Source organism: Callospermophilus lateralis, chromosome 2 (assembly GCF_048772815.1).
Source record: "Callospermophilus lateralis isolate mCalLat2 chromosome 2, mCalLat2.hap1, whole genome shotgun sequence".
In the NCBI taxonomy this organism is placed as follows: Eukaryota; Metazoa; Chordata; class Mammalia; order Rodentia; family Sciuridae; genus Callospermophilus; species Callospermophilus lateralis.
The window spans coordinates 62953575-62969710 of record NC_135306.1 but is presented as its reverse complement, the minus strand read 5'-3'; the positions used below and the strand labels follow the sequence as shown (position 1 = coordinate 62969710).

The 16136-nt window shown below is 32.2% G+C and overlaps 1 protein-coding gene across 2 annotated transcripts in view; it reads left to right on the top strand.

Annotated features, from left to right (window-relative positions):
- The window catches only part of Jak2 (Janus kinase 2), a 147384-nt gene that overhangs the window by 54027 nt on the left and 77221 nt on the right, over positions 1-16136 (top strand). For both annotated transcript variants that reach the window (XM_076846003.2, XM_076846002.2), the window contains exon 4: positions 8257-8380. In XM_076846003.2, the coding sequence (XP_076702118.1) occupies positions 8257-8380 (124 nt within the window). The remainder of the gene's footprint in view (positions 1-8256; positions 8381-16136) is intronic.

Sequence of the window (16136 nt, the reverse complement as noted above, 5' to 3'; positions counted from 1 at the left end):
TTCTTTATATATCCTAGAAATTAGTGCTCTCTATCTGATGTGTGTGTGGTAAAAATTTGCTCCCATTCTGTATGCTCTCTGTTCACCTAAATTATTGTTTCTTTGGCTTAAAAGAAGCTTTTTAGTTTGAATCTATACCATTTATTGATTCTTGATTTTATTTGTTGTGCTATAGGAGTCTTATTAAGGAAGTTGAGGCCTAATCCAACATGACAAAGATTTGGGCCTATCTTTTCTTCTATTAGGTGCAGGATCTCTGATTTAATTCCTAGGTCCTTGATCCACTTTTGAGTTGAGTTTTGTGTACATGGTGATAGATAGGAATTTAATTTCATTGTGCTGCATATGGATTTTCAGTTTTCCTAGCACCATTTGTTGAAGAGGCTATCTTTTCTTCAATATATGTTTTTGGCGCCTTTGTCTTATATGAGGTAACTGTATTTATGAGGGTTTGTCTTTGTGTTCTCTGTTTTGTACCATTGGTATACAAGTCTGTTTTGGTGCCAATAGCATGCTGTTTTTGTTATAATTGCACTACAGTATAGTTTAAGGTCTGGTATAGTGATATCACCTGCTTCATTCTTCTTGCTAAGGATTGCTTTAGCTATTCTGGGTCTCTTATTTTTCCAGATGAATTTCATGACTTCTTTTTCCATTTCTATGAGGAATGTCATTGGGATTTTGATTGGAATTGAATTAAAACTGTGTATTGCTTTTGGTAGTATGGTCATTTTGACAATATTAATTCTGCTATCCAAGAACAAGGTAGATCTTTTCATCTTCTAAGGTCTTCTTTAATTTCATTCTTTAGCATTCTGTAGTTTTCATTATAGAAGTCTTTTACCTTTTTCGTTAAGTTGATTTGCAAGTATTTTATTTTTGTGGGGGGGTATTGTAAATGGGGTAGTTTTCCTTTCAGAGGATTTGTCACTCATGTAAAGAAATGCCTTGAATCTTTGAACAACAAGGTATATAAACATAAATCATTCTGAAGGACAAATTTCTAGAACTGTAATTGTGTCAAATATATCCATACGTTTAAATGTTTTACTGAGGTATAACTCACAATAAAATTACCCATTTAAGTAGAAAAAAAAAAAAAGAAATGCCTTGATTTATGGGTGTTGATTTTATATCTTGCTACTTTTCTGAATTCATTTATTAGTTCTAGAAGTTTTCTGGTGCAATTTTTTGGGTCTTGTAGATATAGAATCATATTGTCAGCAAATAGTGCTAATTTTGAGTTCTTCTTTTCCTAACCATATCCTTTTAATTTCTTTTTTCTAATTGCTCTGGCTAGTGTTTCAAAAATTATGTGAAGTAGAAGTGGTGAAAGAGGGCATCTCTGTCTTGTTCCAGTTTTTAGAGGAAATGCTTTCAATTTTTATCTATTTAGAATGATGTTGGCCTTAGTCTTAGCAGATATACCTTTTACAATTTTGAGGTATCTTCCTGTTATCCCTAGTTTTCCTAGTGTTTTGAACATGAAGGGTGCTGTATTTTGTTGAATGCTTTTTCTGAATCTATTGGGTTGATTATATGATTCTTATCTTTAAGTCTGTTGATATAATGAATTACATTTATTGATTTTCATATGTTGAACCGACCTTTCATCCCTGGGATGAATCCCACTTGCATGTGGTGCATTATAATTTTGATATATTTTGTATTCAATTTGCCAGTATTTTATTGAGAATTTTTTTTATCTATGTTCATTAGAGATATTGATATGAAGTTTTCTTTCTTTGAAGTGTGTTTGTCTGGTTTTGGAATCATAGTGTTACTGGCCTCATAGAATGAGTTTGGAAGTGTTCCCTCTTTTTCTGTTTCATGAAAAAATTTGAGGAGTATTGGTATTAGTTCTTCTTTGAAGGTCTTGTAGAACTTAGCTGTGTATCCATCTGGTCCTGGGCTTTTCTTGGCTGGTAGGCTTCTGATGGCGTCTTCTATTTCATTGCTTGAAATCGATTTGTTTAACTTGTATATATCATCCTGATTCAGTTTCGGCAAATCATATGACTCTAAAAATTTGTCGATGGCTTTGATATTTTACTATTTTAACAGAGTACAAATTTTCAAAATAATTTCTAATTATCTTCTGCATTTCTGTAATGTTCATCATGATATTTCCTTTTTCATCACATATGTTAATGATTTGAGTTTTCCCTCTCCTTCACTTCATTAGCATGGTAAAAGTTTTATCAATTTTATTTTTTCAAAGAATTAACTTTTTGTTTTGTTAATTTTTTCAATAGTTTCTTTTATTTTAATTTCATTGATTTCATCTTTGATTTTAATTATTTCTCATCTTCTACCGCTTTTGGTGTTGATTTGTTCTTGCTTTTCTAGGGCTTTGAGATGTAATATTAGACCATTTATTTGTTGAGTTTTTCTTCTTTTAAGGAATGAACTCCATGCAATGAACTTCCCTCCTTGTGCTGCCTTTGTAGTGTCCCAGAGATTTCGATATGTTCTATCAGTGTACTCATTTACCTCTAAGAATTTTTTAGTCTCCTCTTTGGTGTCTTTTGCACCCATTGTTCATTTAGCAGCATATTATTTAGTCTCCAGGTGTAGGAGTAGCTTCCATTTTTTATTTTATCATTTATTTCCAGTTTAATTCCATTATGATCTCATAGAATGCAGGGTAGTATCTCTTTTATTTTGTATTTGCTAAGAGTTGCTTTGTGGCATAATATATGGTTGGTTTTAGAGAAGGATCTATGTGCTGCTGAGAAGAAAATGTATTCTCATTGATGGATTAAATATTCTATATATATCTGTTAAGTCTAAGTTATTGATTGTATTATTGTGTTCTATAGTTTCTTTGTTTAGCTTTTTGGAAGATCTATCCAGTGGTGAAAGAGGTGTGTTAAAGTCACCCATTATTGTATTGTGGTCTATTTGACTCTTGAACTTGACAAGAGTTTGTTTGATGAATGTAGATGCTCTATTGTTTGGGGGTATGTATACTTACAATTGTTATGACTTGTTGATGTATGGTTCCTTTAATCAGTATAAAATGTCCTTATTTATTCCTTTTGATTAACTTTGGCTTGAAGTCTACTTTATTTGATATGAGGATGGAAATCCCTGCTATTTTCTGTAGTCCATGTGAGTGGTATTTTTTTTTCCCCCAACCTTTCACCTTCAGTCTATGGATGTCTTTTCTTATGAGATGAGTCTCTTGAAGGGGCATATTGTTGGGTCTTTTTTTTTTTTTTTTTTTAAATCTAAGCTGCCAATCTATGTCTTTTGATTGGTGAGTTTAGGCTATTAACATTCAGGGTTATTATTGAGACACGATTTGTTTTTCCAGTCATTTTCTGTTTATTTTTGGTATTTAACTTGACTTGGTTTCTCCTTTGATTGATTTTCCTTTAGTGTAAAACCTCCCTGTTCTGATTTTCATTGTTGTTTTTCATTTCCTGCTCCTGGAATATTTTTCTGAGTTATGTTCTGTAGTGCAGGCTTTCTAGTAGTAAATTCTTTTAATTTTTGTTTATCATGGAAGGTTTTTATTTCATCATAAAATCTAAAGCTTAATTTTGCTGGATATAAGATTCTTGGTTGGCATCCATTTCCTTTCAGAGCTTGGTATATGTTGTTCCAGGATATTAGCTATAAGGGTCTGGGTTGAAAAATCTGCAGATATCCTAATTGTTTTCCCCTGTATGTAATCTGATTTCTTTTTCTTGTGGCTTTTAAAATTCTCTCTTCATTTTGTATGCCAAGAATTTTCATTATAATGTGCCTTAGTGTGGATCTGTTGTGATTTTGTATGTTTGGTGTCCTATAAGCCTCTTGTATTTGATTTTCCAATTCATTCTTCATGTTTGGAAAAATTTCTGATATTATTTTATTGACTAGATAGTTCATTCCTTTGATTTCAAACTGTATGCCTTCCTCTATCCCACTAACTCTTAAATTTGGTCTTTTTATGTTATCCCATAATTCTTGACTGTTCTGCTCATGGTTTCTTACCATCTTCACTGTGTGGTCAGTATACTTTCCAAGATTATATATTTTGTCTTCATTGTCTGAGGTCCTGTCTACCAAGTGTTCTAATCTATTGGTGGTGCTTTCTATTGAGTTTTTAATTTGGTTTGCTGTTTCTTTATTTCAAGGATTTCTTTTTTTTTTTTTCAGAACCTCTATTGAAGTAATCTTTTGCTTCCTGTATTTGTTTATGTAGCTTATTATTGAAATGTTCTTTTGCTGCCTGTATTTCCTTTATTATATCATCCTTTAGTTCACAGAACATTTTAATTATGTATATATTGAATTCCTTATTTGTAATTTCTTCTGTTGTGCTAGCCATGGATTCTAATAATGTAGTATCTTGAATTGTTTGGGACACTTTCTTTCCTTGTTTTTTCTTGTTTGTGTTTCTTCCCTTCTAGCACTGCAGATCCAAGATGTTGCAGTTTTTATCCTATCTGCTTATAGTGTCCCTATAGGGTTCCAATACCTCTCCTTTAAGGAGGAGAACAATATTAACAGATCACAATACAAACAATATACAACCTTAAACCAGTAGCTGCTATTAAGATGTTTATGGTTTTGTCATAATACACAGAAATGGTGAGTTCAATTATTATCAACAGTGTAAAGAGTAGGTTTGGAAAAGTGTCTACAGTTTCTGATGGTAGACAAAGAACCAGGTTGAGGTATAGGATGAAATGTTGAGGGGATAGGAGGTGAGGTTATAGAGTTATTAGATCTTAGAAAGAATGAAAGAAGTGTGAAAGAGGAATCTAAGGAAGTTGGTTAGTAGCAGGAGAAGAGAGAGAAAGTGATTTTGGGGAGACAAGTAAGTGGGAAGACAATAGAAATATTAAGACAAATTAAAAAATGTAAAAATAGGAGGTAGAAGAAAGAATATACAACACAACTCTAATATACATTCAGATATTTCAGTTCTCAGTAGCCTAATTCATGAAAAATACTTGGTTTCACAATGTTGGGGATGTGAGGGCAGGAGAGAGAGAAAAGAAAATCTTGAAGGAAGATACAAGGATTGTTTTGGTTGGAGATCAGTATCTTTCCTGCCTCCCTTCTTGTCCAACAGGTGGGGTTGTCTATTATTCACTGGTATCTCCACCCTCAGGATGGTGGGAGTGTCAGTCTTTGGTCAGAGCTCCTAGATGTGGGGTATAGCACTTGCTGGTCCCAGATGGGAGACTGTACCTCAAGGATCTCCTCTGGGAGATTCTTTGATGTGGGTGCCTGGTCTTATCGTCTTATATTACTTGTAAACCTCACAATTCCTGGTCTCTAATTTAGTCTCTAAGCTGTATCTCACTTACCCACTCTCTTTCTACTTCCCAATCAGGAACCTTTTTCTCTGGAGGTCTTGTGGGCTGTGCTCTGGGAGCTTTATACCTGTCATGGAGAGGTGTTTTGTATTGGGCAGTTTAGAACCAGGTTTTTCGAGCTATCCATTGTCCACATAGCTGCAAGCACTGTGCTGGGTTTGTGGCTGCCAGGCAGATGGGGGGAGTTGGGGACTAAAGGTATCTTGATATTGCTTCTGAGCCCCAGTTGGTTTTCTAAGCTGGAGGTTGCCCTAATTAAAGATGGCCACGAAGGTGTCCCAAGTTGGAGGTAGCTGCTTTCAGCAATGGGGTGTCAGGCCATATGGGGCTGGGCAATAGTGGTGGGTGTCATGTTCAGAGATGCAGCTCTGTGGTATGCTGTGTTGTGTCTGGCAGCTGTCTCCAGACTCTGTGAGGTGTCCCCAGGTGTAGGCTATTGCCTGTAGGGGACTGTGGCGGTGATTGCAGTGTCCCAAGATGGAGGCATCTGGGGGTGCCCCACGTTGGTAGATGGTGGTCCACATGGGAGTGGCAGCCGGAATTCCTGAGTGTGGATAGTGGCTAGGATTCCTACTTGGGTGGGCAGCTGAGAGTCATGCATGGGTGCTGATGCTGGTGGTCCTGCTTGGGCACCCAGGGGTCCTGCCTCGGCATGTGGCCAGGAGATTTGTGTTAATGCTAAGGCCTGGAGACCTGTGTACGAACAGCTGTTGGGAGTCCACTAATCACTTGCAGAGAAACAGTATTCCCACTTCTTGAATCCCAGGTCACAGAGCGACACAGAATTCAGCTTTCTTGTAGCCCGCCATCTTGGATCTCCCTTAGTTTAGGATTTTTTACATTTATTTTGGTAAGTGAGATTACTCTTTTATGATCTCTGTCTGGTTTGGGTTTCATGGCCAATTTCAACTCTCTGTTTGCTTCTTTTCTATTCTCTGTAATAGTATGTTTAAGATGGAATTGTCTTTCTTGTTTGGTTGAATTCACATATAAATTCCAATCAGATCTGATGGTTTTTCCTTTCTTCTTTGTTATTTTCCTTCCTCTTTTTCTGTCTTCTCCATTTTAAAAAGTGGGTTGATTCTATGTCTTACATGATTATAGTTCCGTTGGAGTTTTTTATTTCTTGAACTTTTTCTACATTTGTATTTTTCTCAAAATTGTCCACTATTTTCAAATGTATTTGTAGTTACAGTACTATCTTTTGGCCTTCACAACCTATTATTATGTTTTTTAAAAATTCATAGTGTTTATGCCTTTTATTCTTTTTTAGACTTAACAAAGACATGTTTATTTTGTAAATAATTCCGAAGAATTATCTTTTGTCAATTCTCTATTGAGTATCCTCTGTTAACTTCTTTTTATCTGTGCTTCCTTCATTTTTGTTCTCTAATGTAATGAGGTAGATACTTAGATCTTTCTTGCTATTTTCTAATGTTAGCAGATTATAGCTATAATTTTCCTTCTGAGTCTTTCTAGTTGTAGTTCACAAATTTTTAATGTGTGGTATTTGGTAATCATTCACTATAAATGCATTTTAATTTATGCATTTTAATTTAATTTTTAAATCAAAATTAAATTTTAAGAAATTAAAATATTAAAGAAATTTAAATATCTGAGATATTTATAAATATTTGTAAGTAAAAGAATGAATGCAGGGATACAGTTTAAAAGTTGCTACTGAATAATGTTGTTTTTTTTAATACCTGCTGAAATTATTATACATCTATAGATAGTTATGTTAACAGTTTAAATTCAGAATTTAAATCTTTGTTGACAGTGTAGGGTTGATATTGTTTTTGTCTGCAATGGAAAAGAATGAAAATATTACTAGAATAAAAGTAATCTTTGTTTTTGTGAAATTTATATTTCAGATATAAAGGATTTAAAATCATTTTTACATATTCATTTCTGAATTAATTGAAGCATCACTAGGAAAACATGAATACTTGGTTTTCTTTGACATTTGTGGAGACCTAATTTTGAGTTCAGATGATTATTGTGTGCATTTGTGTGCTTGTATGCATGTATGTGAATGTTTAATATTTGTTTGAAAATAATATGTAGTATTAGTGAGGCTTAGGTTTTCTATATGTTTTTTAACTCAGTGCCCTTCAACCATTTATCTGTTGCCTAAAATATCTGATAAAATCATGTAGCCTTGCGCATTTTATGTTGACAGTAAAGATGCTGATCTTAAAGTCTTTATAAGAAAAAAAAATAAAGGTGAAAGGGATGTAATTACTAGTGGATTGTATAAAACTTTTCATTTTAAAATGAAATCATTTCATCATTCCATCATTCTTTTAAAAGTGTTGGATGATTTCTAAATATTTTAATGATTTGATACTCTCCATATCAATAAAAACACACACACATATGTACATACACAAATAGGCTTCCCTTCAATTAAAGGAAACTTGAACATATGAATTAACTTTTCTATAGAAGACAATTAAAACGGGATTTAAAAAAAACTGCATGAAGGATGGGTGTGAGTGTGTGTGTGTGTGTATCTGTGTGTGAGATGATTATTGGGATATTTTGTTGTTGTTTGTTTTTTGTTTTTATATATATTTAATCACTAGGCAGTACTGGTGATTAAACTTAGGAGTACTCTACCATTGGCCTGCATCCCTAGATCTTGTATTTTTTTGAGACAGGGTCTTGCTAATTTGCTGAGGCTGCTGAAGATGGCCCTGAACCTGAGATCTTCCAGCTTCAGTTTCCTAAATACCTGGGATTACAGGTGTATGTCACCACGCCCAACTCAACAGTCATATTTTAATAATATGGAGCATAAAAGGTGTCTGATTAAAAGTTCAGTTTTAAATGTTGTTGTACCAGAAGATTTCAATTGCTACTGCATTTTCTCCTGATTTCTAACAGTTTTTTTTTAAACTATCTGTAATCCTTTTTATTTCTGCTGCTTTTCTAGGTATCACACCTGTGTATCATAATATGTTTGCTTTAATGAGTGAAACAGACAGGATCTGGTACCCCCCCAACCACGTCTTCCATATAGATGAATCAACAAGGCATAATGTACTCTACAGAATAAGGTACTTTATTGTTTATGATGTACAGAGTCTTACTTTTTGGAAAAAGGGCAAAGTGTGAGAGAGTTCCAGCTATATAATTTGATAATTATAATGTTTTTTGGTGAGTTGCCACTTAACCCCTTTAGATTATAATTAGTGAAATGAAATTTAATAAAAAGGGGTAGGATTGGCCTTTATTAGTAAAATTCAAAATGTTTGGAATATTGCTGATTTCCCAGGAAATTTCATGTTTTGTGCATTAAAATATGGCCTCACATTTCTTCTTTCATAAATAACTTTTTTGAAAAGTTGAAATGAAAAAGATACATTTTTATTGGTGTTCATTTATAGTCTTAAAGTCTTTTTTTGGGGAGGGGGATTGAACTCAGGGCCTTGTGCATTCGAGGCAAGTGCCCTGTGAACCGAGCTATATCCCCAGCCCTAGAGCCTTAATATTTAAGTTAATTTATTTAATAATATATGGCAATGTGTAATGCCTACTTAGAGAAATCCAGAAGTATTTTTGTATTCAAAAGCAGGAAGCAAATAACACATACCTGTGGTTTTCCAAGGATTTATATGTATTATTTTTCTTCACAACTTCATGAGGTATTAAAGTTCCATGTTAAAAATATCTGATGATTTGAGGTATTTCTTTTTTAAATTTTTTTTAAAAAATTTATTATTTTTAGATATAGCTTTGAGGTATTTCTTATATTTACTTATGGTCTCATAGGTAGGAAATGGCAGGGTTCAAATCCAACCAAAGTTTTTTCCTAAGCTTGCCTTTTAACCATATTATATGTACCTCATTAAAGAATAATATGTAAATATTAACATTGTACCTATCAATTGTTTGATTTTTACTATATTTTAATATTGTATTGCTTCTTTCCTTCACTCTATTCTATATGAAAATATGTAGTTTGATGTGTTTAAATTTTCTGATTTCAGGATATAATTTACATTACATTCAACAGATCATTTTTTAATGAAATTATCAAAAAGACAAAATTAGTGTTCAGTAAGTGTCATTTACAAAAATGTCATTCTTATATACTGGCAATCTTAACATAATAGATGAAGACGATCCACTCAAAATAGCTGCAAAACATTAAGCATTCAGGAATAATCTTATTAAGAAAAACACCAGACAGGATGGAAAAATTACCAACTTTATTGAAAACATGAATAATAAGAGTATAATACAGCCATCCCTCATTATCTATTGGGTGTTGGTTATAGGTACCCCCTCAGATATCATCATCCACAAATGCTCAAGTCGCGTATTCCTAATATTAGCATGTAACCTATACTCAACCTATAATATAATTTAAACCATCTCTAGAACTTCATAATACATCATACAATATAAATGGTATGTAAATAGTTGTTATGCTGTGTTATGTAGGAAATAACAACAAAAAAGCATATACGTTCAGATTCAGTTTTTTCCTAAATATTTTTGATCAGCAGTTGATTGAATCTACAGGTGCAGAACTCATGTATAGGGAGGGCTACTGAGTGTACTGGACTGGAGAGATGGCATACTATAAAGATAATGATTTTTCTTAAAATATAGAATTAACTCTAATCCAGTAAAATCTCAACAAAGCATTTTAAGGAACTTGCCACATTATTACAAAGTTAATCTCAAATTACTAATTAAATAAGATAATCAAAAGAAAGGAAATTCACTTGTTATAAAATATTTTAGGAGATATTGTCACATTATATGAAGCTACAAAGCGGTATCTATTATTGAAGCTGCATAATTAAATTCAAAATAATAACATCCATAGAGTGATGACATTTATATAGCTTAAAATATGTAGTCCTTCATATGGGTGGAAACTTAATATATGATGAAATCTTTTCATATGAATGGGGAAGGGAAAGGTTGGTCAATAAATGTTGATAGGACAGTTGGTTACCTGATTGGATAAATTTTGGCTTCTTACTTGACAATGTATATGTAAATAAATTTTAGATTGATTTAAGAGTACATTGATATATGAATAGAAATGTGTAAAAAAACCATAAAGTCATACTTGAATTGGAATTGAATAACCATGAATTTCTTTGGAAAATACCATTTAAGCTTGAAAACAGTAGAAGAAATCATACGGGACTGATTACTATTGTTAACTATAAAAAAATTTAAACTTCTGAAAGTTAAAATCAACTATCAAAATTAAAATGCAAACTTTAAAGATGGTTTTAACAAATCAGATATTTGTTAGTAGTTTTACTAAACTAAAATTTAAAATACTGTTATATTAATTAGTTACTTAAAAGTACATAAAGAGATGTCATTTCACAAAAGGACAAATAAGTAATGTCTTTTTGAAAAAATGCTTGATCTCATTAGTTATAAAAATAATGAATACTTGAAGCCAGCAAGTTCTCATAATTATTTTACTAGTGAAAACTTAATATTGTGTATCATCTTTGGAGAATAATTTTATAGTATTTGCTGTTCTTGTGTCACCTGCTATTCCTCCTATAATCTTGTGTCACCTGCTATTCCTCCTATAATCTAAAAATCCATATTTCTGTGGATTTTTAGTTTATAGGTGGCCCTTATTCATGTACCATATCAATTCTTTGCAGGCAGACAGTAGGGCATACTAAAAAGAATATGGACTCACTTGTAATTACAAAAAGAAAGGAAAAAGAAACTTTAATATAAAGTAAGATTTAAAATGAAAGTACTTAAAATGATAAAGTATATCTACTAAAAACATGTAGCAAATATTTTTAGTGGTAAATGTTAGAGTCATTCTCTTTCAAATGAAGAATAAGGGGGCTAGAGTTGTAACTCAGTGGTAGAGCGTCTGCCTAGCATGTGCGAGGCCCAGGATTCGATCCTCAACACCACATATAAGTAAATAAAATAAAGGTATTGTGTCCAACTACAACTAAAAAATAAATATTTTTAAAAAATAAGAAGACAAGAAAGCGAAGATGTCCACAATCGCTACTACATCAGGATTTTAGAGGAGTTCCTAACTAATATAGTAAGACAAGAAAAATAACTAAAATGTTTAACAATTGAGAACAAAGAAACAAAAAGTCATTGGAATTGATAGAATTGTTATCAATTCTATCAAGATATGAACAAGGCTACAGGCATAAGTTATAAGCTTTCAGCAGGGCGCTAAATTTCTATGGTTAATATTTTCAAAAATCACTTGTTTCTATATGCCACAAAGAGAAATGAAGTCATTTCACAGCAACTAATAGCAAAGTATCTGGTATTAAATATATCCAAAATTATATAAGACATTCCTTCAGGTTTTAGACTAAAATTTTGTATTTGCAGCTTGCTAGAATGTTATATAAATTGACAATATATAAATATCTTATGAAGAATTTTCCACATTTTTCTTTATTTACCATATTTTATGCAATCAACAAAGGTTCCTTTTTATTTAAAACTGCATGTAGAGCAGGCTGGATCAGCAATTTCTTTTGAAAAGTGATAGATACTAAATATTTAAGGCTTTGTAAGTCATACTGTTTCTCCTGTTAACTATCCAAGCCTGTTGTGTGAAAGAATTCAGAGACAATAAGTAAATCAGTAGGGATAGCTGTGTCTCAAAAATTATAACAAATTATTTACTGAGACTGGCAGTGGGCTAGATTTGACCTATGAGCTGCAGTTTGCTAATCTCTCCTCAAGAATTGAAAAATGTTTCTCTTATCATTAGAATAGAAATTCCTTTTCTTAAACTAAAGGGTCATATATCCATAGCTACCTATAATCAAAAGTTCAAAGAAAAGTCTGACCAGATAATATTGAAGAGGAGACCTTATATAATTGGAAAAATCTTATTTGCCTGGTGTTATTCTTCATTTCTGTTATAAAATATGTATGAGTTAGATCAAGAAAACATAAGAAAGCAATAGTTAAAAACTGTTGAAGAGCTTATGGTGAATAAAGATGTAATTTATATGACAATAACACAAAGGATATAGAAACAAGTTTGTATATAGTGTCATTATTAAGTTGGTATTAATAAAAACAAGATTATTTTAAGTTAAGATGTTAATTATAATCCTAAGAGCTACTCCTTATAACTCAAAAGTATATAGTAAAAGAAAAAAACAAGGGACTTAAAACAATACACTAGAAAATATCTTTTTAATGTAAACGAAAGCAGTATAGGGAAATAGATGAACAAAAAAGACAAGCTGTTTAGAAATTACTAACACAATGACAGACATAAGTCCTCCTTCATTGTAATTGCTTTAATTATTAATAGATAAAACACTAAGTCAAAAGGCAGAGATTAAAGAAATGAATGAAAAACATGATCCAACTACATATGATTTTAGAGGCATGTTTTATATTCAAAGATACAATAGGGTGAAAGTAAGGGATTTTAAAAGATACAATATAAAGTAAAAAGCAGGGAGGATTCAAGATGGTGAATCAGAGGCACTCAAAACTCACCTGCTTTTTTACAAGATAGAACCAAAACAACAGGTGTATAGCTGCTTGTTGAGGTGAGTGACTGTAAGAGAGCACTGGAATTCAATAGTAGAGAGAAAGAAATGTGGAGAAACCTAGATTTTTGATAACAGAGTAGTGGGAGAAATAGAGCTTCCCAGCATCGATTGCATGTCATCATGGCAGGAGGACAGGAGATATCCCCTGGGTGGTATAGATGAAAGGGAAAGAGTCCCAGTAAGCTCCTCAAGTACAGAATTTGTCACTCAAAGATGTGTGGTTTAAAGAGATTGAGACTTCCAACATCTCCATTGCCTCTCCCTCCTGTGGGGTATCTGGGGACATATTACATCATCTAAGGAGGGCCCAGCCCAAAAAGCTCCTGAGAATCTTTGCTTACTGACCGCCACATTTCCAGCTAGCTCATTAACATGCTATAATGAAGTAATGTCAGAAAATTTCCCAAATCTTGGGAAAGATGTGCATATCTAGATACAGGAGGCATTTATAACCTCTAGTAGACATGAACAGAAAAGAACCTCTCCATGACATAGTATAAATTGCCAAAAGTACAAGAAAAAGAATGTTAAAATCTACAAAAGAAAAGCACCAAATCACATTTAAACTAAATCCCGTTAGACTAACAGCAGAATTCTCATCAGAAGCTCTAAAGGCTAGGAGGGCGTGGAATGATATATTTCAAGTCCTCAAAGAAAATAATTGCCAACCAAGATTGCAGCACAATTATTCTTCAGAATTGAAGATAAAATTAACACCTTCCAAGTAAGCATAAACCAAGGGAATTCATGACCATCAGATCAGCTTTATGGAAGATATTTAAAGGAATCCTATACCCAGAAGAAAAAGAAATATAAACACAATTATAATAATAATTTATTCACAATAAAATTACAAGAATAAATTTCATTAGAAGAGTAGGCAAACAAATGAGAAGTAGGAAAGAATCAAACATTATAAACACAGTAAATCATTAAACTTCTAAGATATAAGAAATCATTAAACTAAGAATAAGAAAGAAAGAAAGAAACACATGATATTCAAATCAATGAAAAGAAAAACAACAAAATGACAGGAACAAGTTAATAATATCCCTGAATATAAATGATCTCGATGCTCCAGTTAAAAGATGCAGTCTGGATAAGTGACTGAATAAGATTTTCCAATTTATTCCATATAGTTTTTCAAAATATTCTCTAATGATCCTTTGAATTTTAATTATTGCTTTAATTATTAATAGATAAAACACTAAGTCAAAATATGTATGTTGTATAACAAGACCCAACAATATGATGCCTATAAGGAAGTCAGATCACCTGTAGTGACATACACAGATGGAAACTGAAAGCATGGAAAATGATATTTCAAACAAATGGAATCCAGAACCAAGCAGAAGTAGTTATACTTACATTTGACAAAATAGACTTCAAGATAAAATGAATTAGAACAAGGACACAATTCATTATAAACATATAATGATTATAAATATATTTATATACTGAACATGGGAACACCCAATTAATAAATACTACTAGACATACAGGGAGAGATAGATCCCAATACAAAAACAGTGTGCAGCATCAATATCCCACTATTACAATAGATAGATAGATCATCTAGTCAAAAATCAATGTAGAAACATCAAAGTTAAATTACATTGCAAGTCAAATGAACTTGACAGCTACATAATATTCCCTCCAACTGCTGTAGTATGTGTGTGTGTGTGTGTGTGTGTGTGTGTGTGTGTGTGTATATATATATATATATATATATATATAATCAATATATGGAACTTTTTCCAAGATAGACCGTATATTAGGCCACAAAGCAAGCCTTAAAAAATTAAGAAGAATTGAAATAATTTTTTGCATCTTAAATGATCACATGGAATAAAACTAGAAATCAACAGCAAGAAAACTGCAAAAATTAAACACATGGAGATGGAACAATGTAATATTAAAGGAACATTGTCATTGAAGAAATCAGACAGGAAATTTAAAAATTCCTGGACTCAAATGAAAATGTAAATGCAACATAGCAGAATTAGTGGGCTACAGAGAAAGCAGTACTAAGAGAAAGTTTATAGCTGTAAGCACCAACATAAAAAAAAATAGTGTGATCTCAAGTAAATAGTCTAATGATGCATTTAAAGGCCTTAGAAAAATAAGAACCAACAAAAACAACAAAAAAAGAGATAATAAGTATCAGAGATGAAATAGAGACTAAGAAAATCAATGAGAGTTGGTTCTTTGGAAATAAACAAAACTGACAAACCTTTATCTAAATAGCCAAAAGAAAGAGAGAAGACTGAAACAGATAAAATTAGATATTAAAAAGGAAACATTGCAACACACATCACTAAAGTTCAATGGATCATTAGGTAATATTTTGAAAAACTATATGGCATAAATTGGAAAAACTTTAAGAAATATACAAGTTTTGGGACACATGACCTACCAAAATTGAACTCAGAAAATATAAAAAATCCAAATAGATAAATAATAAGTAATGAAATTGAGATAATAATAAAAATCTCCTCACAAAGAAAGCCCAGAACTGATGCAATCCCCATCAAAACACTAATGTCATTCTTCACAGAACTAGGAAAAACAATCCTAAAATTCATATGGAAGCACAAAGGACCCTGAATAGCTAAAGCAATCTTGAGTAAAAAGAGTAGTGCTGGACACATTACAATACTTGATTTTAAAACATGTTACAGATAACAGTAACAAATTGTTACTAATATGCATAATATTAGCATAATAACATAAATGTATATCAATGGAGACCCAGAGATAAACCTGGACATTTTTCACCATCTGATTCCTAGCAAAAGTGCCCAAAATATGTGTTATAGAAAGGATAGCCTCTTCAACAAATAATCCTGGAAAAACTGGATATCCACATGTAAAGGATTTGAACTAGACACCTATCTCTCTCCTGGTTTAAAAAAAAAATCAGCTCAAAATGCATCAACAACCTTAATGTAGGGCATTAAAACTACATAGGAGAAACATTTCAAGATATTGGCACAGGCAATGATTTCCCAGATAGGACTCTAGTAGCTCAGGAAACAAGAATTATTAAATGTGATCACATCAAATTAAAAATCTGCCCACTAAAGGAAACAATCAGCAGACTGAAGAGACAACCCACAGAATGGGAAAAAAATTTTTTCCCCAGTTATTCATTTTACAAAGGATTGACTTTCGGAATATATAAAGAACTCAAAAACAACAAAAAAAGAGTAACCCAAACAAAAGGGCAGTGCAGAAAGAAGGCATTGAAGGAAAAGCGGAA